Consider the following 25,682-nt stretch of genomic DNA (forward strand, 5'->3'; position numbering starts at 1 on the left):
AAATGCACTAAAACCACATTACCTCTATCTGCAAGTAGTCCCAAAGATATTTCTGTGGTTTCTCCCAGCTGCTTCATATGCTCTGGTTCATACATGTCATGTCATATATGCCCTGGTATTTTTCTTATTTTCCTGTTCACTATGGCAATACACATAAGTTCTTGAATTGCCTGCTTCAGCCTTGAGGAGAAATACACAGCTGTGAACCCCTCAATGCCTCCGGATGGAAATTTCCCCTAACTCTGACGGCCTTGAACCGAGCCTTAATGGTGGCTGAGGTGGCAGTACATGACAATTTCTTTCCATTGTCAGTCATCCTCCAGCTGTGACATTGAGAGAACATTTTTGTGTTATCTAGGAAGGAAATAGAATGGCTTTTGGCTAGATTTAGAGGACCAGACAGAAAATGATCCTGAACTGTTCAACTTTATGGTAATGATCTGTCTTTGTATTTTGTGGACAGCAGTTTTATTAATACTGAATTGTACAGCACAAGTATTTTACCAACATGAGAAAGGAGAAGGTTTCCCAGCAGAAGTGGAAGCAGTTTTGCTAATGTCTCTATGATCTTGACAACACTATGTCTGACAGATGTGGCTGAAATTATCAGTGAACCATATTGAGTATAGCAGTGAAAGGTCAATATATAAGATAAGAATAGAATAATCAGTAATCAGTCTTTTGGTGTAGGTACAGCAAATGATGAAACATGCACAGTGTTAGCTCACTTGACTGTCAGGCCTTGCACATGCACTTTATAGCAAGTTATGCTGAAGCTTCAGGATGTACAATACTAATGCATATCATTGCAATGAAAGTGATGGACAGAATATACATCTGAAATTATTATTTTTTTCATTGTTATATGAATGTCTTTGAAATCATAGGGTTACATTTTTCTTACACAACTTGAAAAGATTGGATCTTGAGGGTTGGAAATGCTTGTATTAGCATCCCGTGCATTATTAACATTTCCTTTATCCCAAATATTTTGCACTTGCTCGTTCTTTTATGTGATGTCAAAGAGGCCTGTATGATGTCTGTGCTCTCACATTATGTAACACCCTCACAAGATAATAGATATGAGTGATGAATCCCATTTTTAATCATATTTTTTTGTGGCAAAAACTCTAAAATTTTGAAAATATGAAAATATCTCACCGAGTATGCCTGACTTATCCTGCTGCCTGGCAGCAGAGCAGCATAAGTTAAAGGGTGTGTAGCATACATAAACATTGTTCTACCATGGTGAGCTGTATACTGTTTTGTTTAGAAAATTGCATTCTATTTAATCAGTAATAAATTTATAAAGATTTTGTTAAGAATATTTAAGAATATCATGCATAGACCATACTGTAGATACTAGGATTGCTGCAGTAAAAAGGATAAATTACTGAAGCTATCCTGCATTCCCTTACAGCATTTGAGCTTTTGGAGAAGGGTGAAGTGATGGAGATCCCAACAGATACTCCATTAAATGAAGAGCAGGCATGGAGTTATTTTAGAGATGTTGTTCTTGGCATAGAATATTGTAAGTACATGTTAAAGTTATTTCATTTACAATATTGAATTTTTTTCATTATTCACTTCATTTATAATGTATTTTTCACTTATGTACCATACTTACTTGGTTATTGTAATTGATGTACCAGTATTTTATTTTATACTTGTTTTCTGTTTTTCTGAAGGAAATATCTTTGACACGTATTAGTTGTACAGGTGTATATATGTATATGTCAGTGTACGTATATGTGTGTGTGTGGGCATTTATGTATATACATATGTATGTGGGTGGGTTGGACCATTCCTCGTCTGTTTCCTTGCGCTACTTCGCTAATACGGGAGATGGCAGTTAAGTATAATGAATATAGAATGAAGGAGAATTACAAGAACAGGTAGTTGCAACTAGATCTTTAAGGAGAAAACGAGAAGAAGTGAAGTTTAAATCACTAAATAACAAAAGAGATTGGCCAGATATTGTTTGTAAGTAGTAGAAAATAGGATCAAAAGCTAACATAATCAGAAGAGGTAGTAAATTCTATTTGTTTATCTTATCTCTCTGATGTCTGTTCTCATCCAGAACTCCCTCAAGGGGGTGGCCATGACAGTAGAGTCTCCATAACTAATGAATTCCAGTGCCACTTCTTATCATTAAGGAAGAAACTGAGAAATCAAAGATCATGAAAGATGTCATGAGATGAGAGAGGAACTTAGGGATATTAAAAATAGTCATTGGGTATTAACACAGTTTCAGGGTAGCTGAGGGAATTCAGAAGGTATATATTGACTGGAAAGAAGGAGATTCATTAGAAAGCAACGGAGGTGTGAAGGGTCTTCTCTAGTTGTTCAGGATGCTGCTTAACAAGGAAATTATTATGGTGGATACAGAATCTATTGAAAATAGTAGGCAGGGATGGAAAGAATTTGAAATTTCAAGGGCTAATCTACAGTTGATACTCAAAGTATGAAACCTAGGGACATACAAACAGAGGTATACAAGAAATTTATAGAAGCTTTCGAAAGAGTAAGTTGCACTGTTAAGAAGTGAAACAATTAAGGAAGTTTACAGCCTGGTTGGTGAAAGGTTTAGAAACAAGCAGAGCATACAGGATCAATGTTCATTAGTTAAGAGGAAGATTTTAGAGAAATTCAGTAACACAGAGGCTGGAAAGGATATTCATCCAGACACCCAGATCAGCTGGGCTAGTCTTGGGTAAGTCTGTTATGAACATACATAAAGCCTTGTAAGCTGAAGTTTTTCAGTTTTCTTTTAATCAAATGTAGTTTCAAAGGTGAATTATAAGAGCAAGCAGTTGTGACTAAATCTATGAGGAGAAACAAAGTTTAAGTCACTCACAGAACAAGATATATTGGCCAGATATTGGATCTATATGTGAAATGGGTGGTACCAAAGTTACAAAGATTAGTAAAAAGCAGGAGGTTGATAGACTTATATCACTGATTATTTTTGCCTGTAAAGATCGTATACCAAATAAAGAAGAAAAGAGAAAGAAAGAAGGAATGCTCAGTAAAAGATTATTGAAAGTATAGAATTACTATTTTAAAAGAGAGAATTGGAATCAGTGGTTATAATCAAGATAGATGGGGATAGCCATATTTATCAGAGGTGAGGGGAAGGAGGATTTGCATTAAAAGAGAGAGAGAGAGAGAGAGAATGTGTGAAATGTGTGTTACATGATTCCAATGAGTGGTGAAAAAGGATGAACTGCTTTGCACAGGGTCCCTCTGAAATATCAGAAACAAGCAGCTTAAAGTGTTCTTGTCCACATACCCATGGAAGAAAAACCCAACTTACATCAAAAGAGTTCTCCTTACTAACATATCTTACCATATTATGACTACTAATTGATATACTTCATTTGATGTCCACTTTGGCCAGTGCACTACCAGAAAATCATCCATCGAGACATCAAGCCATCAAACCTGCTACTTGGAGACAATGGCCACATTCAGATTGCAGACTTTGGGGTTTGTAATGAGTTTGATGGCAAAGATGCATTCCTCACCAACACAGCAGGTACTCCAGCTTTCATGGCACCAGAAGCTCTTTCAACATCACGGCACAAATACTCTGGAAAAGTGAGTCCATTCTTGTTGAGAAAGTAGTAAAGATGTAAGATTTTTTTTCTTTTCAAGAAATTGAAAAATGCAATATAAGAAATGCTGCATGTTTTGTGTGATGTGATATATTGCTACTTTTTGTGCTCAGGAAGAACAGAAATTAGCAGTAATATACATTTTTCCAGCTGGTAAGTTGTATTCAAGGTGTATATGCAACATATCATATAGGATGACACAGCAGGCATCGTATATAGATTTAACTTACATATGCCCTTCACATTATAACAATTAAGGATGTTATCATTTTATGATATACTGTTGTATGAAGAGCTGGAGATTTGAGATAGAATTGAAACTTACATGAAGTCTGCAATTTACCTTTAGGAGATGTGCAAAGGAATGAGGGATAGCATTTTTAAGAACATGTGCAGAGAACCAACTGCACTCTAGTCTCAAATCTGACAACCTTAGGGCTAAGAAGTTGTAACAGTTCAGTATTTTCCAGATTTTGGGTATTGATGTTGCACAGGGGACCTGATAGGAGATTGAATTAAATATATTGTAACCTGTGGAATTTCTTTTCGTAGTCAATAAGTTTATGTAAATTCTAAACATTACAACTGTACTTACTCTTTTTTGTTAAAATTCTCAATTTTTTCTAATCTTAAAATGTACATGTAGACTAATATACCAGTTGTAGATTTCAGTATTTAGTTAAAGTGCTGGGGATGGCATCTGGTCTGGTTGAGGTTAAAGTTGAATTAGTCAGAGTGTCATCCAGCTGTGTTGAGTTTGATGCCTAAGGAGAGGCAAAAGTAAATGTTGCATTACATGCATCTCAGGAACTGTTCGGAGGATTATCAAACCTCAGCTCAGGCTCAAGAGCTTCAGGAAAGGGGCTTGGTGAAGTTGGAGTTTTTGTATCAAGGCATGTACAATGTATTGGTGATTTCTGAAGCAGGTCTTGCAGTTTCACTTGATTTATAAAAACAATTTTCTTTTATTAGCTTTTCATGAATTCTGAAAATGCTTATTATCCCTTGGTGTTTGATGAAATTCTTGTGTTACAAAAGCCCAATAAACTGATTTGCCTCTTTTATTCCTGTATCCATACTAGTTGATACCTGAATGACTTCATTATCACTATCATATCATTGTCATCCTGAGTCATCATCTTCACTGCTGAAGAAATTTCTGTGACTTGTATATGGTACAACACCAGCAGTTCACTGTCACAGTCCATTCAGTCATTGATATCATTTTCACTCAAGTTTTTGGGGACAGTCATCCTTTTATCAATGCCTATGGTATACATTACAATTCTCCTGTCAGAGTTTCTCAATAGAAATATTAAATCCTTCAAAATCTTAGGCATCTTCACTGTCGTCAGATTTGGCTGTAAGCCACAGCTTATGCAGGGCATTCTACTTGCTAGTGTCCAGAAGCCATCTTTGATGGTTAAACTGCTTCCTCATGGTATCAGCTCCACTTGCATAAGAAGACTTACCCACCAGTTGATGCAGAAATTCAGTTTGTAGAAATACTTCATGCTACAAATAACATCCTGATCCACACTAGTTGGATTGTGGATGTTGAGTTCGAAGATAGATATGCTACAAATCTGCATTGTTTACCTTTCAGCATCTGACTGGGACAATAATTAGTTAAGTGGAGGACAGTTGTACTATTCTTAGACAGCCACACCTTACAACTTTGCTCTCAGGTTCTGCAAGTAAATGATAGTCAGACCTCTCGTTGGTAAGTTTTTGTGTGATTTAGGCAAGTCTGTAGCTCATATGAATCACTTGCATAATCATCATTCCTTTCAGAGCATAAGAATGAGAACTTTGGTTAACCATTTGTAATTTACAGTTGTGCATACCAGCAGTATTAGCACACATGAATGATTATGGTGAGGCTGTCCTTGGCCCCAGTCTTTGCAGCATTATAGCTATAGTATAGTTATGTGTTATCTTCATCAAAAAGTCCCTCTTGTTTCCAGATATAAAATGTAGGATGTAGACATTGCTACATGATAACTGATTACATTGGAAGGTAAAGTGCTGGGGGATTTATTGAGCACAAACACTTGTGCAAGTACTAGGTTTAGAAAGATTCTGGATTCGAGACATTAAAGTGTAGGTGTTTGGGTTGAAACCTTATTTTTTTTTTATTAAAGCATTGATATTCAGCACATTGATGTACATATGTATATAGAAATAGAATTGTGGAAGAGGTGGGGGGGTTCAGTCGTTTGTGAAATTATTTTATATTGTATCTTGCTTGAAGAGCATGGAAGTTAGACTTTCACTTGCCTTACACCAATTTATTTTGACCAAATGAATCCAAATATAGCATACACAATCATAGGAAAAAGATTTCTGTAGACATTTTGCCACATTCATTCCTGAATTGTAGGGAAACTTGTCATACTCAGACATAACATGGGTGCTTCACCTGTATTTATGTATTCGTATATGATTATTCCAGGATCAGTTTCTTATAAGGAGTCCTGGTATTACCCAAGACCTTTGTAAAGGTTCCTGCAGCCCAAGGATGTGCTACTTCTGGTGGGAGGGAGTGAGCAATTGTTTGTCGAGACAGTTCTCCCAGGCATATATCCTCGACAAGGGTGACTTTTCACTCGCAGTGTAACCTCATGGAGGAGGAGTCTAGTAACACTGTTGCAGTTTCTGCTTAGATGATATTCACATTGAGGCCTCCTTTTGCTGTGTCCCATACTCATCACTGGATACTTTACATTTTCTTAGATAAAGTTTCATCAACCTGTTTCAGACAAATCTTGGAGTTGTCTTAGTCCCCTTGTAAGTTGATAAATCCTCCTTTGTTTTTACTACAGTCATGACCTCGGCATCATCTCTAAACATGTTCAGTTAGGACTCCAGTCCCTTTGGGAAATCAGTTACATAGATCAGGTTGTCCCAGAACTGAACATTGTATCATGCCTCAGGTGACCTCAACTAATTTTGAGTGTGTGGGTATATTAAATATGATTGGTGGATATAATTGTAGAGCTTTAGATTTTTCTTATGTTTTTCTTTTTAAGATTTATAAACATAAATTTTATAGATTTTACAAAAATGTGATGTCAGCTTTGGCACTGTTAAGTGTACATAATATCCATGCTGACATCCTCATTGCAGTCTAGTTACACACAGTCTCTGATTAGTAATGTTTATTAGTTCACTTACACTAAAGCACAGACAAAAGTGTTAGTGTTGAAATCTACATTGTGTCTTTTTCATTATCATGATTTACATCTTGAGCAAAGGTATGGTTATACCATGTAGAGTAAAATAGACCGAGGGTATTTTAAGTATTTCAAGCATCATAAGGCTATGGAATCGTGGGAAATATAGGGAAGTGGAAAAAGTTCATTTGTGGTCATTTTGGCCATCTTGAGGATCCTTTTAAAGAATAACACATGTGTCTGTTACTAAGAGAAATAAATTCTACTTGCCTCAGAAACTGCACACAAAGGGAAAGACACAAGTCTGTAAGGAGAGATTCAAGAAAATTCAAATTTCTTAAAGGGTGTTTTTCAAGACCAATCTTCCTGAAGTGTTTTATGTGTATTGGCTGTCTTAATGATAGAGTCAATAAGTAATGCTTCATTCATCAACTCTTTCCATATTTCAGGCAGCAGACATATGGGCAATGGGCATAACACTGTATGCCTTTGTATATGGGAAGTTGCCTTTCCATGACGAAAATATAGTTGTGCTATATGACAAGATTCGAAGTTCACCCCTCACATTTCCACCTGTGCCATTTGTCTCTGATGATCTGAAGGACTTGATTTCTTTAATGTTGGAAAAAAATCCTGTTAAAAGAATAACATTACCAGATATTAAGGTATGTCTATACACTTGTACCTTACACATGGCCTTCTTGTGGTTTAATGATAATTTTTATCTTTTTATTGTGAGTTACACCCTATTACAGTATATTTTCTTTATTAGTGTTTTTGTTTTCTTTCATGCTTTTGCCTTCAGTATTATAGCTGAAAATCTCAAATTGGAAGGAACCTCTTTACTAATTAATGAATAAAAGAAACAAGTTTAGCTATTCAGGTTTGCATTAAATTGAGTTTAGGTGTTAGTCCTTTGTCTCGCCAAATAGATTAAGTATTACTTGTGTTTATTGTATTACACTGTGTAACAAATTTGTACTTTTTTTTCTGTGCCTGGGTAATAAGTGTTATTTTCTAAATATGTCTAAAAAGTATAGAAAATTGCTATTGTCCCCTTGAAACTTTGCTTTTGTGATGAGGACAGTTATATTTGAAATTCACCTATTTTTCAGAACAATGCATATAGATTCAGTGATGAGTAGCTAATATAGAACTTTCTATAAGTTTCCAGTAAAATGAATAGTAGTATAAATACAAGGGCCTTAAGCCAACCAGTTCAGTTTAGATGTAGCTGCATAAGTGGATACATTTTTTTCTTACTATTTGCCATTTCCCACATTAGCGAGGTAGCGCTAAGAACAGAGGACAGAGCCTCTGAGGGAATATCCTCACTTGGCCCCCTCTGCTCCCTTTTTGGAAAATTAAAAAAAACAGTAAAATATTACTCTGTGGCAGCATCAGCTAAGATATATGAGGCATACCTGTCAGGGATCAAGACAAATTCTGGGCCTTGCAAAAAAAAACTTTGGAAGGTAAGGTAGACAGTTGCTGCTTGTTTGGATGGCAGAATTTTGTTATAAAATTTTTTAGAATTTTTTTTGGAATTCAAAGATGTTATATTTTAATTTTTTCAGTTTTCAATGTTATTGAAAAAAAAATATATGGAATATATTGAGAGAATCTCTTACACATTGCTCATGGGTGAAATGAATTTATAACAAATTATAATTTTTTTCATGATCACAGTTTTGTATTGTTCTTTTGCAGGATGGTGCAGAGGAGAAAAGAAACCCCTGAAGTTTGCTCTCCCAAGAATTTGGGAGGAACCTACTGACCACTCAAGCAATTGCTACTTCTGTATGGTGAACCATTCCAAACGTCAGACTGGCACGACTGCACCTGTTATCACATATCTGGACTTTCCATCATCCATTGCCCCAGTGCCACTTGGCCCTGAGCTCACAGTAACCACTCCTCCGGGGAGAGAGCACTCATTGTCAGAACAGACTAGCAATGCAATTAGGAGGGGGAGGAAGACATTGTAGATCCAGATTACAATTTCAGAGTTGCTGCTGAGGAAAGAAACCCATACTACCCCAATCAAAAAGACGTCAATGACTTGATCAGAGATCCTGGTCTCGCAAAGTCTAGTGCTAAGTTTTTGACATCTAGGCTCAAGCATTGGAACTTGTTGGAAGAAAGTTTGCAAATCGCAGGTCAGAGGAAGCATCACCTTGGTTTTTCAGCTTCTTCACATGTCAGGACGGGCTCTGCTTTTGCCACAATTTAACCAGTTTGTTTTGAGGCAATCGGAATCACCTGTAACCCTTATGAGTGACGCCTCTTTATTGACAGCTCATCCAGGAGCCTCAAAGCCATGGTGCTCCATAATAGGAACAAGTACCCATTTCTTCCCTGGCTCACTCGGTGCACCTTAAAGAAGAATACAACAGTGTTAAGACCTTGGTAGATGCCTTGAAGTAGGATGAGTACAGCTAGGAAGTCATTAGAGACATCAAAATGGTGGCATTCCTGATGGGTTTCCAAGGCAGTTTTACCAGGTTTCCCTGTTATTTTTGCCTTTGGGACAGCAGGGACACCGCAGCTCACTACCACAGGCGGGACTGACCACAGCAGACCAAATTCTTTGTGGGGATGAACAACATCAGTTGGAAGCCACTGTTAAAGGAGTCTGCAGCTTTCAAGTACCTTCCAGCCTTCTTCCCTAAGCTGTCTGAGGCAAAGTTCAAACCTAGTGTCTTCATCTGACCACAGATAAAGAAAATCCTGGAGTGCAAGAAATTCCCCAAGAAGTTCACCAGGAAGGAGAAAGCAGCTTGGTACAGCTTTGTCTCAGTGGTTTGAAGCTTCCTAGGCAATCACAAGGCAGAAAACTATCTGGAGCTGCTTGAGGCTCTGGGGAAGAACTATGACAAAATGGGCTGCAGAATGTACCTCAGAGAACATATTCTTGATGCTCATCTTAATAAATTCAAGAACAGGAGAGCATATCTGGAGGAGCAAGGTGAGCACTTCCACCAGGATATATTGGACTTTGAATGCAGTTACCAAGAAATGTATAATGAGAACATGGTGGGAGATTATATATGGGGTCTGATTCATTAAAATGATTTACAGTATAATTGTAAATCTTGAAAACTACTCGCATCTAAATCTTTTGTGATCACTTTTGTTTAACATTAGTGTAAATACATGATTTTTATTCATATGTTGTTTTTCTGACTTTATGTGAATATCAATTTGCAAATTCGCCTGTTTTCCAACTTAACATAGGTAAATTTCAAAATATCACTGACCTGGTCACTAAAGCAAAGTTTGAATGAAATGATAGCCATTTTTCCTACTTTTTATGCAAAAGCAATTAAGAAATAACACTTACTACCCAGAAACATAAATTTTGTTACACAGTACTGTTTATAAGGATTTATCTGTAAAACCACTAGTTGAACATTTATTAACATATATCTTTTATTTGGGACCTTAGCATGTTTCATATGTTGTGATATTTCATGATTGATTCATTTATGTAGGTTGCCTGAAGTGTTCTTTTACATGACATCATTTCTGCATATAATGACATACCTTGATGTGATTTCGTTTTGTGGAATTTGTAAAGCACTAGAACTTAATGGTTATTCAGCACTTCAAATTAAAAAGGTTCCTAAAAACCAAAAATGATGTACATGAAATTATGTATTTTGGCTTCTTTTAAGAGATGTCTAAAAACTTCAAAACTTTCTTGAGATTTTATACTTTGCCTCCCTATAAAAGAACTCATCTGTCTGTTTCTATTAACATTATTGTCTAAGATTTCTCTGTTACTTTCATTTAATCCATTATTATTATGTAATTCATATTTGATTATTTGAGTCCTCTGTTCTTCCATTCTATTAGCACATGTTCCATGGTAATATTGTAGTTGCAGGTTTACTCTCCGTTAAGCGACCATGAGTCAGCCCAGTATGACCAACCCTCACCCAACAAAGAATTGTCTCAGAATGATGATTTCTGTTGAAGGAGGAATGCAGTACTTCAGTGCCTTTCTTTATGCTCTGCAGTTTATTATTTTTGGTTCCACGCCCCATTAGTTTACCATTCATTTCTAACATAAGTTTGTTCTGCTGATAAAAGTGTGAGTTATAACCCTCATGTATTTAGGTTGCTAGATGTAGGTACTTTAACCACAAGATCTGCCAATTCATTACTGCTGCTACCAAAGATCCAAGACGCCTGCAAAATTCTGCTCTCATATGCTTTTAGTGGATTCGTATAATCCAGTGGTGGACTTTTTAAACTGTTGTATGAATTGGAACATATCCTGTTAGGTGATATTACGTTACATCAGTTCTGCCCTCAGAACACTAATTGGCATGAGAATTTGATAAGAAAAAGGTTCATTTAGTATCCTTCACAAACATTTCATCTACACTTTAAGCTGTGCCTAAGCTGCCTGACCTTCCACCTTCTTAAAAGCAAGTATAACATAGGTGCAAACCATACAGACTAGTACATGGAGAACAATCACTGGATTCCTATCAATCGCAGACACTAAACACCTTAAAGGTGAAACAGTGATCCTCCCAGTGCAATCCCACCTCATCATGCTTCACAGTTATTTCTATACAACTCGTCCCACACAAACCACTTTATAACCAACCACCAACCTCAAATAGAAATAAAAAGCTTACATCTGCTTCACACTTCAGTAATCCTGCTTCACACTTCAGTAATCTCTTCTTGCAGATCTTCCCACCCCCAACAGATATAAGTGACAAAACACATACACACTGAAATAACCTGACAGTCACAAACTGACCTCCCAACTCAGTCTTCAACTCCATATCACTGACTTACCCATTCCTGCCTGCACCTACACTCTGGACATCACCCACCATGACAACACTACAAACACTGTTTCAGCATATCCCAAGACCCTTCATACTTAGTATGCAGCTACCATAACTAAGACTCTGAGCACTTCTCAGTTGTTCTGCACTTTCTGCAAATAGATTCTCACACATCACAGCACTTTATGATCTGTGGTTCCAACTTAAGGACATGGACAGCTTCCTGAGTGGTGCAGAAGCCTCATGAGGACAGAAGGGACTGTTGTGGTAGGTGAATATATGTACGTGGTGTGAAGTGGTTTGATCGAGTAAATAATGAAAGGGTAAGAGAGATGTGTGGAAATAAAAAGTGTAGTTGAGAGAGCAGAAGAGGGTTTGTTGAAATAATTTGGATATAAAGAGAGAATAACTGAGGAAAGATTGACAAAGAGGAAATATGTGTCAGAGGTGGAGAGAACAAGGAGAAGCAGGTAAAAAGCATTATGGACTGGCCTTTGCATAGCTTCAGAAACTCTCTAGACAGATGTGTACATAGCATGCCAAAATAGCAAGGTTATCGAGGATACACATACCTGAAAGTTGCAACCTCAAACACCCTGATTGACTTGAGGCAGAATAGTTTGGTCTCACTCCAAGCAGTAGAGGTACACAAGCAGCTACCATATGCAAAGGATGCATATGTTGTAAGTGATTGAAGTCATATAGAATCTGAAATACTATGACTGGCTGCTGTTTGCACAGCACTAAGGACTCGCATATAACACGGCGTAAAGTGGGACTTAAAATTACCACAAACCAGTGTCTTTTATCGGTTAAGGTAAAGTGACTTAGAATTACCCAGAATAACCAACCAATGCCTTTTGTTATCTGAGGTAATATTCTATTATTCCTTATTTCATAAATCTTATTACGAATTTATTGTTATTGCCAATAGTAGTAGTAGCAGGATGATTATTATTGTGATTGTGAACATCATAATGTGTTATCATTCATTATTTCCTCATAAATTGTTGCCATTTCCCATTTGACCAAGGTATAGTCAAGGAAAGATGACTGAGCCATTGAGGAAATGATCCTCACTTGACTCTTTGCTCTGTTCCTTCTTTTGGAAAGTAATAGAGGAAGGGAGGATTATTATTATAGTATTATTATTATTAGTATTATTATTATAGTAAACACAGAGGCTTTAGTAATGATTGATCTTCTGTGCCTTAAGAGAGCATTCTCTCAAAATCAGAATTATTTTCTTTCTTTGATGTAGAATCATCATGAGTTAGCTTCATTTTGTATCCCATATCTTTAGGAATGTTTTCCCTTTTACCATGACTTAATGAACAATTATGGTTACTTTTGATCAGTAAACCTTTAAATGAAAATATAATGCAATATGAATTTTGTCTTTTGCAAAATTTCTCTACATTTTTGATGGGTTGTTCCTAGATATTAGTTAATAATAGTAATCACTGAATGCAGGAACACCCATGGGTCACAGCAGGCAATCAGTACCCTTTGCCAACAGAGGAGGAAAACTGTGTATTGATTGAAGTTACAGAGGAAGAAGTACAGAGTTGTGTACGCTCCATCCCCAAGTTAGAGACGCTTATCCTTATTAAATGTATGCTCAAGAAACACAGCTTCCAGAATCCTTTCAAGATGAATGTGTTCATTAAAGAGCAGTTTGCACGTACGGGACGGTCTCACTCGGCGCCTGGTTCGTATGAGTTCTACTTGGACAGGTATGGGTTATGGTGGTGGTGGTAATCGGCAGCTAACATCTCCTCCTCCACTCTTCAACCTGCACACTGCACAGCTTTGTTGCTCTTTGTGGTGTAGTATTGATTCAGCACTGGTATGAAAGTGTTTACTCTCACATTTTGTGAACATCAGCCATGGTCTGCAAAGTAGTATTATCTTGATATAAGATGAACTTTTATTCCCTGTTGGTTCATGAAACCTGGGTTAAAAGTATCTTATATGAAGATTCAACTAATGTACATCTTCAGTCACATATTTTCATATTAGTACATATAGCTAAAATTATTCTACTTCAGTTTTCTGAAATCATACTTAATGAATTTGTAAAGTAAATATTTGTCACAGTGTACATTACTCACAAGTACAGTAAATTTTGATGGTGCATTTTAAGCATGCTGAACCTTATATGCCCTTCTATTTACCTGTCTGTTTTCAAGAAATTACTTAAGACATAAACTGTGATTGTTTAACTGTTTACAGTAAATCCTTACCATTAAATCAAAATGCCCTGGTTATCAGTAAGATATGATATAAAGCAACATGTTCTCTTGTAAAGAACCACCACAGGAACCTTAAGCCAGAGTACAGTAAAGAAAATATTATCTGTATATCAGTCTTCTAATTAGGCACTGTTGTCTTGTTGCCTTTGTCATTGAGAAAGGGAGCAGTAGCTTTATGGGAAAGAGGTTAGGTGCCCAATCACCATTTAACAGAAGCAGCAGCATTTCAAAGTCATTTACTGGCTTCATATTCGTATTTTTGTATTCAGTTTAATTCTTGATCTACAGCACCGTGTATCACTTACAAGTGAAGTCATCCCAAAGGGCTATATACACTGTCACCTATAATATGGCATAAAAAATTTCTGTTAGAATTAGGTTGGATTGCTGATGGTGTGAAGGATAAATGCCTAAGGAGATTTAAGATGTGGATAACATATAGACATGCATCTCATTATTTGAGTGGAATTTCTAAAAGACATGAAAGCACACGTCATTGTGGTTCCCCCTCTGCATTAGATATTTCAGGTTTTCTCAAGTAATGACAAGATGTTTAAAGGGAATTTAGATGACGTAAAAGAAGTTAGGAATTGGCTTTGAATTATTTAGCTATCAAAATACATGTATATCTCTTCAGTCATAAATTTAGGAATCAAAGGGACAAGTACACTCTAACATTTACTTTAACCAATAAGTCATATCAAAACTTGCTATTTACCTGTACTGTCATTCAAGAAACCCAAAAACTTAAAGGACATTGATTAGTTTGAAATGAAAGATTAAGAAACTAGTTTATAATTTTGCTAACTTGGTAAACACTATATTTGAATTAAAAGAATAAGAAATCATTCAAAGTTCTGTCAGACTGGTATATATTATAACTAGTATTTTTATATTTTTTGAAACTGGTAAATATGTATGGATAGTTGGTTGTCACATGGTGGTGGAGGATTGGCAAACGGTAATACAAGAAATGTTACTCCAGCATTGATGGTTGTTAGAATTAGGTAAGAATATAATTACTGATTAAGTTAGAAGTTCATATAATGAACACTCCTTTAAATTTATTTTTCTAAGGTTTTGTTAATCAGTTTATGATAGAAACATTACTCAGGTCCATAATTGTAAGGCCATAGATATATCAGCAACCAATATTGTGCACAGAATGAATAGGGGGCCTTGGTGCTGTTGCAGAAAAAGGAGCATTCCGTATCCCCTACCAACCACTTCAATGGAATATGTTTCCATTTTTGCTTTAAAGTTATCCATTGATAGCAATAACAGTATAAACAATAGAAATACAGTGATTAGGAAAAAATGCTTTAGTGAGGAATAAAAAAAAAGGTGGAGAAAAGGGCCTCTCTAGAACATAGAGCTGTGGGGACCGTGGCTGTTGCCATACCTGCCTCCCCCTTTTGCATGTGCTTGTTAAAAAGAATACTTGACTCATCCTGACAATTTCTTACATGCCTCCCTCACATACACTATTCCACACTTTCTTCCTCTGTTTCCCTCCCTCAAGTATTCCTCCACCCTATTTGCCCATGTCACAGGTGGTCCTCCACTCACACTAACCCCTCTAATTGTACCATCATGAACTCTCATTGTACACTTCCAGTCTTACATTCTTTCCACATGCCCAAACCACCTCAAAGTATTTCGTTTCACCCATTCTACCACTCCACACTCTACTCCCTTAACATTCCTTGCTATACCACATCTCTCATACACCCTTTCATTTATTTCTTCATTCCATCTAGCCACACCACATGCTCTTCTCAAATAGCTAATTTCCACAGCCTGGATTCTTGACCTCTGTGCCTCATTCTACTTCCATGTTTCAGCTTCATAAGTCAGGGTTAGGAGGATTATGCTGTCCCTTAATCCTCTCTTCACTTCCATATTTACACCTCTACCCATCATTATTCTGTTATGGGACCCAATGAATCTTCTGCCATGTACTGCTTTATCCCTAATCTCTCCTTCCATATCACCACACTTACCCAAGACAGCTCCCAGATACTTAAAATTCCCTCACTTCTTCCAGTCTTTTCGCATATCCACAGCACAATTTAGTACACTTTCTTCTTTCAGTCTTTATGGTTTTACAGAATCTTTACTTTCACTCCCGTTTCTTTTCATACACCATTACTTTACTTTTACTTGCATTTACCTTCAATCTCCTCTGCTTATGCACATAATAAAACACACACACTTACAACATTCTGCAACTCCTCTTCACTCTCTGCAAACAACACTGTATCATCTGCAAACAGGCTAGCCACTAGCCACCATATTTCACTGCCACACTCCATCTCTGTACCCCTTTTGCCTAGTTTTACTTTCCTCTCTTATCATTCCATCTATATATGTATTAAAAAGCCATGGTGACATCACACAACCCTGCCCCACACTTACATGTATCCCAAAACTTTTGCCCAGCTATCCATCCACTCTTAAGCACATTTCCTCCTCTACAGAAGGCTTTTACACCATGCAACACTTTTCCCCAATACCATATATCCTTAACACACTCCACAAAGCATTCCACTTGACTCACACACTTTCTCCAGATCCATAAAAGCTGCATACAACTTTTTACCTTTTGCTAAATACTTTTCCATGGTCATCTTTACTACAAAAATCTGATCCACATCCCCTACCTTTACTAAAACCTTTTTCTTCACTTATTCTTCATTCAGTCACTTCCATCACTCTATCAATTAATATTCGTGCATACACCTTTCCTGCTATACTCAACAGACATATTCTCCTGTAATTGCTACATACATCCTTCACACCTTTTCCTTTGAATAAAGGAACAATAATAGATTTTGCCCAATCCTCAGGCACAACCTTCTGTTTCCATGCTAAATTACATATATATAATGCATCACAAACTGCTGTTAAGGCAAAACCTCAGAATGTGACGAAATCAGCTGGCCAAAATATACCAGAATGATACAGTGTTTGCCATTCATATTGCCTAAGTTTTGTACAGATAAGCTGGTTGAACAATTTTTAATATAAAAAAAAAGTCAAAGCCTTTCAATGAAGAAAATTATCATTTTGCCAATGTACTCTCACCAGATCAGTCTTCCTTACGTCTATATACATCTTAGATAGCAAAATGATAAAGAACTATTTGCCTCTTATGACAGTAGTAGTTGTTAAGCAGCCAACAACCAGGGAGTTATATTACCAGTACTACCAGCTTGAGTATTGGGAGGGTTAGTGATGACTGCTAAGTGAGCCAGCGCTTCAGTGATAGTCATGTTACACTTCTCTGACCCAGATAGCAGTCATTTTTTCTGCCTCACCCGTACATGGACCACTGGCATTCTGTCCACAAACATACAATCTCTCCTGTCACTCATAATGCTTGACAACACTTAATATGAACCTCTCATTCTTAGTGACTAGATTTTGCTGTGGGGAGCATTATGCTCTTGCCCTGCCTTTTGGCAAAATGGTAGGAGCAGTATATGAAAGTAGTAAGTAAGAACATTTAGCAGGAGCCTTAGGTAAAAGTATTAGGTAGGAACATTAGGCAGGAGCATTAGGTAGAAGTAGTCAGTTGGAAAATTAGTAGAAGCCTTTGCAAACACTGCGATAGAGTTGCCATCTGCCAGTGGCCTGTGAAGAGTGGGGCACTAAAGGCTAAGAAGCGGAACAGAAGTTCACTAATTATGTAGACTGCCCCCCCCCCCCCCCTCTCTCTCTCTCTCTCTCTCTCTCTCTCTCTCTCTCTCTCTCTCTCTCTCTCTCTCTCTCTCTGGAGGGAATGCGATGATGTTACCTTGTTTATACGGTGTTTTTGTGCGCTCCCCTTTTATATTAGGATAAAGTCCACCTTATTCCATATATCTCCTTTACTTTGATCATTACAGTATAAGATATAACTTGAGAAGAAGATACCTGAGCATCCATTCTATGATAAGATTCCTTCAGAAATTCTTTTAAAACATTGCACTGAGATTCTGTACTGTGTGTCACTGAAGATGATTCAGAGAATGAACAGAAGGATCCAAAAAAATGGTTTCCTCCAAGGCTGTGTTGCTAATGCTATCTCAATAAGGCAGGAGCAGCAAGGATGAGAGAAAAGTGCTGTTTTTATATTTTTCCTAACTTTCCACCTTCAATATGTTTGTTGTTATATTGCTTGGATGTATGGTTCAGGGCACATGAGCCTTTGCTTAAATCTTAGAAAAAATTGATAAGTAATTCGCAGTATCTTGTGTAATATTATTAATGAGTTGCTGATGCCAATTGGAATTTTATGATCATGCAATTCTTTTGATAGATAGACAAATGGCATTATCAAGTGAGCATAATCAGGCAGTCTCTTTCAACCTAAATAGCTTGAGAAACAAAGATAATATCAGGAAAATACTAAAGATCCAGGCTTTGATATACAAGTGACAGTTGAGTTTCTGCTCTGGGAAAGTGAGAAGTGCTTTTTTTTCCCAGTGGTCATGTAAGAATGTAACATAAAGAATAGGAAGGAATGCAAGTAATTGGGAGGTGTACAAGAGAAAAGAATGTAACATAAATAATAGGGAAGGAATGCAATTCATTGGGAGGTGTACAAGAGAAAGCAGAAGGTCAAGAGAGATAAAGGACTGAGGTAGAGGGTAAATGAGACATGGGATGAGAGGTCATCAATGAAGCTTCATGGAAGAGGTTTGACATGTTGAAAATGAGATGCCTGAGGACAGTGTGTCTGGGAGGTAGGTTAATCATGTAAGGAATGACAGTGTAAGAGAGATACATGGTAGTAATTGCAGTTTGATAGAGTTGACCAGGATGTATTGAAATTTGTACATGTAGAGAGGGTGAGCAAAGAATGACCAAAAGGCCCTACATATCAGAAGTGGAGAGTGAGTTACGGGGTTGCCTCCGTATTATAAAATATATGGCATGATGGCAGGGATAGTTTGAAGCATTCATCACATGTCTTGCTTGATGAATAAGATTATTTTTCTCAGCTGCCATCAGCATTACAAACCTAATGTTCTTGGTTCATCTAGGGCCTGAACATTAAGGAGAATGTGAGGCATGCATGGAATAGAATGAGTTAGATTGATGAAATGTGCTGCCAGTGGTTTGAACCATGCCATATGCATTGGTCGGGGTAACCCACAGAATGGCCTGTGGGGTTTGGCATTGGATAGTAGACTCTTGTTTCAGTGCATTATACTTGGTAGTTAGAGTGGATGTATGCAAATGAGCCCTTTTTAAATGTTCCTAACACTACCTCACTTCACTGAAGCAGATGAAGTTGCTTAGAAAATTAAATGATAACCAACAGCAAAGTCAGTAGACAATAATACAGAAGATTTTAAATATCTTTTTTTCTGAAAAAAAGTTGATAGTCTTATAGTTGTCATACTATGACCTTGCCATAATCAGATACACCAAACCTGACTATAAGCTGATCTGCATTTTAGGTAATAGAATTATTCTGACCAATCATGTGGCAAGTCAGTATTTGCTACAAAAAGTTGCATTATACCACTTCAGTCCTAATTTTTTCTTATCTTCACACCTTGAATTCACTGTTTAAGAAAAAATTGAATGATGTCAGTTTCAAAATCGATGCCTCAGCACGATGGAGAAGCAAGGTTTTTAAAAGTGTTATTCTTCATGAGTGCTGCTGTGTGTTAAAACATGAGTCTTAATAGAAGGTCAAGTCTAGTTGGTAACTTGTGACATTAGGTCTAATAAACTTCAGTTTTCACTATTGGATCTTCATTTTTAAATTACTTTGGTTAGCATTTTTTCATAAAAGTTTCAATGCCAGTATTGTGAACATTTCCTTAGGTTTGATTTTCTTTGCAAAAAAAACAATGAGCAATGCTTGACACAACTTCGAGGGCAATCACAGTGATGAACGGAGTCTTGTGCTTTTCTCTCTTTGCAAACATATTACGGCATATTCTTAAAAGTCACATTTATAAGATCAGAGCCTTCATACTAGATACCATTAAATGCCAAAAAACACAAATTGTTAGCACAAAGAACAAACCAAGATTACACGGCAAGTGAGTGGTGCATTACACGGTGGTTGTTGACTGATGCACTAATGGGTAAATGTTTTATCTACAGTACTGTGATTATTGAACTTTCATTCCAATCTTTTGTTTTTATGACATAAGGCTCATGGATTGCACATGTTGCAGCCAATGTAGAAAGCATTTTTATAAATGGAATTGCTTTTAACTGTGATAAGTAAAATTCCTGCTGGTGTTTACTACATTTACACAAGATTATTTTATTTGCTTGCTGATTGTGGGCAAAGCTGAACATTTATGTCTTTTTGTTTTTTGTAGCATTCCTTTGCAATGGTGTTAACAACAAATAGAGCATCACTGGTTTTTTTTTTTTTCATAGATTTGATTTTTATTATGGTTCTCCTACCCCACCCACATGTATTGCTTTACTATACTGCAGCAGCATTATAGATTTCCCTTCTTGATTGTCATTATGAATGGGGCTTGATACTCATCGTTCATTCTCATGTTTGTTCAGCATTTTATGTACTGTTAGGGATTTCTCTAAAATTTAATGTAACAGAAGAAGTCCATAAATGAGTCAGACCCATTTTGAATTACTGGATATATTACAGTTCTACTTTCATTCTTAACTATTAAAGTTATGGCTAAATCACAAAGTATAATAAGTCTACCTCTCACAAGAGTTGCCACATTTTTAGCTGCGATAAAGAAATGTTAATTGCAGATGTAATTGATCCTAATTATCTGCAGTTTTAACTTTATTGCAGCACTGCTGACACCATATTAGAAGCTAAAGTGAAAAGAAAAAATTAATAGAAATTAACATTTTATTTGAAATTTCTTGTTTTTGTAAGTGTAAAGCTTCATTCATGATTGTTGAATGAGTAGGTTTTTATTGTCATGTGTTATATAAATGTCACTACTTCGGCATACCCCTTCCTTGGATGTCAAAGATTTTCTCGGACAGTGTTTCATATCTCAGTATGAAGTACTGTGCCTTGTACATAACCTGTTTAGGAGACACTGAAGCAGTGAGTAGACCTAGTTTTGATAAAATTAGAAAATGATTTTTCCTGTAAACTATTTATTAAGGTTAGTGCAACTTTTTTTATTCACTTCATTATTTTGCTTCATTTGTGTTACGACCCCTGTTATTACCCTGTGGAAAATGACTTCAGGACCAAACACTCTATGCATGTATGAGTATGGGACTTCATAATGGTAAGTGATGAAGAACTAAAGTTTTCTGTTTATTAGAATTTTTTTAACTGTTTCTTCTTTTACATTATGGTCTACATAGGATGGTGGTAAGTTAATAGGGCAAGGAATTATGGTCTCCGGCTAAGACAGTCCATGACCATTATGCATAACTTAGAAATTATACTTGAACAATCATCTCTACTCACAAGAAGTAAGCTTATTTGGACACATAAGTTTTTATATCCCCAAAACCAAATTTGCATGCATATTGATGAGGTAAGGGGAAAGCAGGGAAGACAAGACCACCCTAGGGAGGGTGCTAGATGAAAAACCCACTTCCATTCTGTGAGATATATTAAGGAAAGCCTACACAAAGAAATGTGTTGATTCCTACATTATGAAGGCCATATAAACACCTCGTTTAAGAGAGTCCCTAGCACTTTCAATTGCAGAAATTTGAATAGGTAATGATTAGACCATTTTTTCCAGTCAGTGTAATGTGAATATTCAAATCTAGTTCAGTATGGTATAGTACTATTGTATTGTTTGATAATGTTATCATTTACTGAATGAAGTCTTGTGATAGGTAGATTATCAGTTTTTTATCATCAGAGTTAAAACAATTGTTGAACAACCTTCCTGTCTTCACATCAGATCAACTTTCAATTGAGGGTATTCCATGCTTTTCCTTGGTTGCAAAACCCCGGTTATATTCAGATTGTCTTTTTGGAAAAGAAAGAGGGGAAAGAAAAAGATGCTTAAAAGAGAAGGTAGAGAGAGAATAAGGAAAAACTTAAAGTAGGGGAAAAGTACAAGTGAGGGCAGAGGAAGGGAAATGAGTAGTGAAGAAGAAAGAAAATTGGAAGAGAATGAGGAAAAAAGAAGGAAATATAAGTGAAGAAAAGAAAGAGGGGATCAGGAGAGACAAAGAAGGAAGAGAAAAGATAGAGGGAAAGGAAGGACGATCAGGACATATGTTGTCTGTCACCTTTATAAAAGGGAGATGATGATCACAGACTTTCATAAGACACTCTGCTTCCTACTGCCATTCATTTTTAGTATGTTGTTATTCTTGAACAGAAATTACTTTACACACATTAATATTAACTTCAAAATCCTATTTACTACAGTACTGAGAGGCCAGTTGCATGGATTGGAAGCAGTATTACTAAGTGTCAGCTGTATTTAGATGTTCTAGTGTCAGTTTACATATAAGCATTGTTTCTGTCCTTTCTAAAGTCACAGAATGATGATTCAGGTTTATCATAGGATAATTCACTTGGTGGCCACCATTACAATTATGTTTTTAAATGGGGAGGCTACCACTGACTCAAGGTAAAACTCTCTTTGTTTTTATAGAGATGATTGTTAAAAGGAATGGTGCATACACAAGTCTGACACCAGAGGAGGAGTGACAAGGATTTCTTAAGAACAAGATACAGAATATACAGGAAGTTGATAAAGAATGAGAAAAAGACTGGAAAGATATCAGACTGAGACAGAAGTCACTAATAAGAATAACATATGCTATTTTCAAATAGAATATGGAAAGACTACAGTATTAAGTTCTTAAATGAGAATTTCCAGGGCCTTGAAGATTTCAACTTTGGTTTAGGAAATATTGCTTGATAAATGCAAGTTAGAATTATGAACCGTTTGTCTTGTACAATGATATGTGTAGGTGTAGAGGGGTGTAGAGTCTCACAGGAAGATCATTAACCTCTTTACATCACTGTTTCAAAGATCAGTATGTAGGTATTCTAATCTGTCTACTTGTCTCTCTTTTATGAGGTACTACAGATCTCTGTTTTCTCCTCATGGAAGTTTGTTCTGAAATGGTTTGAGCTCTAATCTTTTGACTAGTAATCCACAAAAACAGTTTTTAAACAACACTGTGGAAATGGTGTGGCTTGATAATGAGGATAATAGGTAATAACTCAGTAATCAGCAAATATGGATGATACATATACAGTTGTGGCCTTTGGAGGCATCCAGCAGCCCTCCATAGGAAATTTTTATAGGCAAATCAGTTGGTATATCGGGGTCAACATGCTGTCAATGGATTGAACCAGGGCATGTGAAACGTCTTGGGTAAACCATGGAAAGGTCTGCAGGGCCTGGATGTGGATAGGGTGCTGTGGTTTTGGTGCATTGCACATAACAGCTAGAGACTGAATGTGAACGAATGTGGCCTTTATTTTTGTCTGTTTTCCTGGTGCTACCTCACTGAGATGGGGTAGCGATGTTGTTTCCTGTGGGGTGGGGTAGCACAGGAAATGGATGAAGGCAAGCAAGTATGAATATGTACATGTGTGTGTGTGTGTATATATATACATATATTTATTTATTAAACTTTATCGCTGTCTTCCGCGTTAGCGAGGTAGCGCAAGAAAACAGACGAAAGAATGGCCCAACCCACCCACATACACATGCATATACATACACGTCCACACACAGCACATATACATATCTATACATCTCAACGTATACATATATATACACACACAGACATATACACATGTACAAAATTCATACTGTCTGCCCTTATTCATTCCCATCACCACCCTGCCACCCATGAAATGAAAACCCCCTCCCCCTGCATGTGCGCAAGGTAGCGCTAGGAAAAGACAACAAAGGACACATTCATTCACACTCAGTCTCTAGCTGTCATGTATAATGCACCGAAACCACAGCTTCCTTTCCACATCCAGGCTCCACAAAACTTATATATATATGTATATATGTGTGTGTGTGTGTTAGGTATATGTGCATGTATGGGCATTTTATGTATATGTATTTATATTTATTATCCTTTGGTAAAGTGTGTGAAAAAAGAAAGCCGAGAGTAAATGTGAATAAGAGCAAGGTTATTAGGTACAGTAGGGTTGAGGGTCAAGTCAATTGGGAGGTGAGTTTGAATGGAGAAAAACTGGAGGAAGTGAAATGTTTTATTAGATATCTGGGAGTGGATTTGGCAGCTGATGGAACCATGGAAGCGGAAGTGAGTCACAGGGTGGGGGAGGGGGTGAGGTTCTGGGAGCATTGAAGAATGTGTGGAAGGCGAGAACATTATCTCGGAAAGCAAACATTGGTATGTTTGAAGGAATAGTGGTTCCAACAATGTTATATGGTTGTGAGGCGTGGGTTATATGTGTGGAGGAGGGTGGATGTGTTGGAAATGAGATGTTTGAGGACAGTATGTGGTGTGAGGTGGTTTGATCGAGTAAGTAACGAAAGGGTAAGAGAGATATGTGGTAATAAAAAGATTGTGGTTTAGAGAGCAGAAGAGGGTGTATTGAAATGGTTTGGTCACATGAAGAGAATGAGTGAGGATAGATTGGCAGAGAGGATGTATGTGTCAGAGGTGGAGGGAACGAGAAGTGGGAGACCAAATTGGAGGTGGAAAGATGGAGTGAAAAAGATTTTGAGCGATCGGGGCCTGAACATGCAGGAGGGTGAAAGGCGTGCCAGGAATAGAGTGAATTGGAATGATGTGGTATACCGGGGTCGACGTGCTGTCAATGGATTGAACCAGGGCATGTGACGTGTCTGGGGTAAACCATACAAAGTTTTGTGGGGCCTGGATGTGGAAAGGGAGCTGTGGTTTCTGTGCATTATACATGACAGCTAGAGACTGAGTGTGAATGAATGTGGCCTTTGTTGTCTTTTCCTAGCACTACCTCGCATGCATGTGGGGGGAGGGGGTTGTCATTTCATGTGTGGCGGGATGGCAATGGGAATGAACAAAGGCAGCAAGTATGAATTATGTACATGTGTACATATGTCTGTGTATTTATATGTGTATACATTGAAATGTATAGGTATGTATATGTGCGTGTGTGGACATGTATGTACGTACATGTGTGTGTGGGTGAGTTGGGCCATTCTTTCGTATGTTTCCTTGCGCTACTTCACTAACGTGGGAGACTGACAAAGTATAATAATAATAATAACAATTTGTATATATATGTGGATGAGCCATTCTTTGTCTGCTTCCTGGCACTACCTCGCTTATGTACAAAATAGCAATTATGTATGAAAAGGAAAAAATCAGTTGGTGTTTCCTTGTCTGCTGATTGGTGATTTGTTGGAAGAGAGTTGCTTATTGTTTATGATATCCAGAATACTAAAATCAAGGAATACAAAATAATTTGTTAAACAAGTGGAACACATGGAGCTGGAGGTTTATATTTGAAATGAATAGTAGGTGTTCCTTGTTAGTAGTAATCATACATCAGCCATTCCATGAATTCTTGTCATATCTGAGCGAGTTATATCAGCAGCACTGGTGCATCTCATAATGGTCATTTAGTCTGGTATGGATTAACTGAGATTATTAAACGTCCATTTCAACACCACAAACAATTCATAAGAAAATCACAGTGAAGTGAGTATGCACAAGCACATCCAGTTTCTGACTTCTGTCTTCAATAAGCTTGAATAAAACATTAATCAAGCTGAGATATTTCAGGCTAGGGTTAGTTTCATAGATTAAGTCCATTGTTATTTCAAGTTCAATGACGGTAAAATTATTTTGATTTCATCAAATTAATCCAACCCAATGGTACCGTAACTTTGGCATTACCAGACCCTACCTGATTGTGGA

At 37.0% G+C, this 25,682-nt stretch overlaps 1 protein-coding gene across 6 annotated transcripts in view; it reads left to right on the forward strand.

Annotated features, from left to right (window-relative positions):
- The window catches only part of LOC139762354 (calcium/calmodulin-dependent protein kinase kinase 1-like), a 238,194-nt gene that overhangs the window by 206,800 nt on the left and 5,712 nt on the right, over positions 1-25,682 (forward strand). For 4 of the 6 annotated variants that reach the window (XM_071687105.1, XM_071687104.1, XM_071687108.1 and 1 more), the window contains 4 exons: positions 1,421-1,531; positions 3,401-3,600; positions 7,243-7,458; positions 13,078-13,340. In XM_071687105.1, the coding sequence (XP_071543206.1) occupies positions 1,421-1,531; positions 3,401-3,600; positions 7,243-7,458; positions 13,078-13,340 (790 nt within the window). The remainder of the gene's footprint in view (positions 1-1,420; positions 1,532-3,400; positions 3,601-7,242; positions 7,459-13,077; positions 13,341-25,682) is intronic. The other 2 variants (XM_071687106.1, XM_071687110.1) reach the window with 2 other exon arrangements.

This window comes from Panulirus ornatus, chromosome 43 (genome assembly GCF_036320965.1).
Source record: "Panulirus ornatus isolate Po-2019 chromosome 43, ASM3632096v1, whole genome shotgun sequence".
NCBI lineage: Eukaryota > Metazoa > Arthropoda > Malacostraca > Decapoda > Palinuridae > Panulirus > Panulirus ornatus.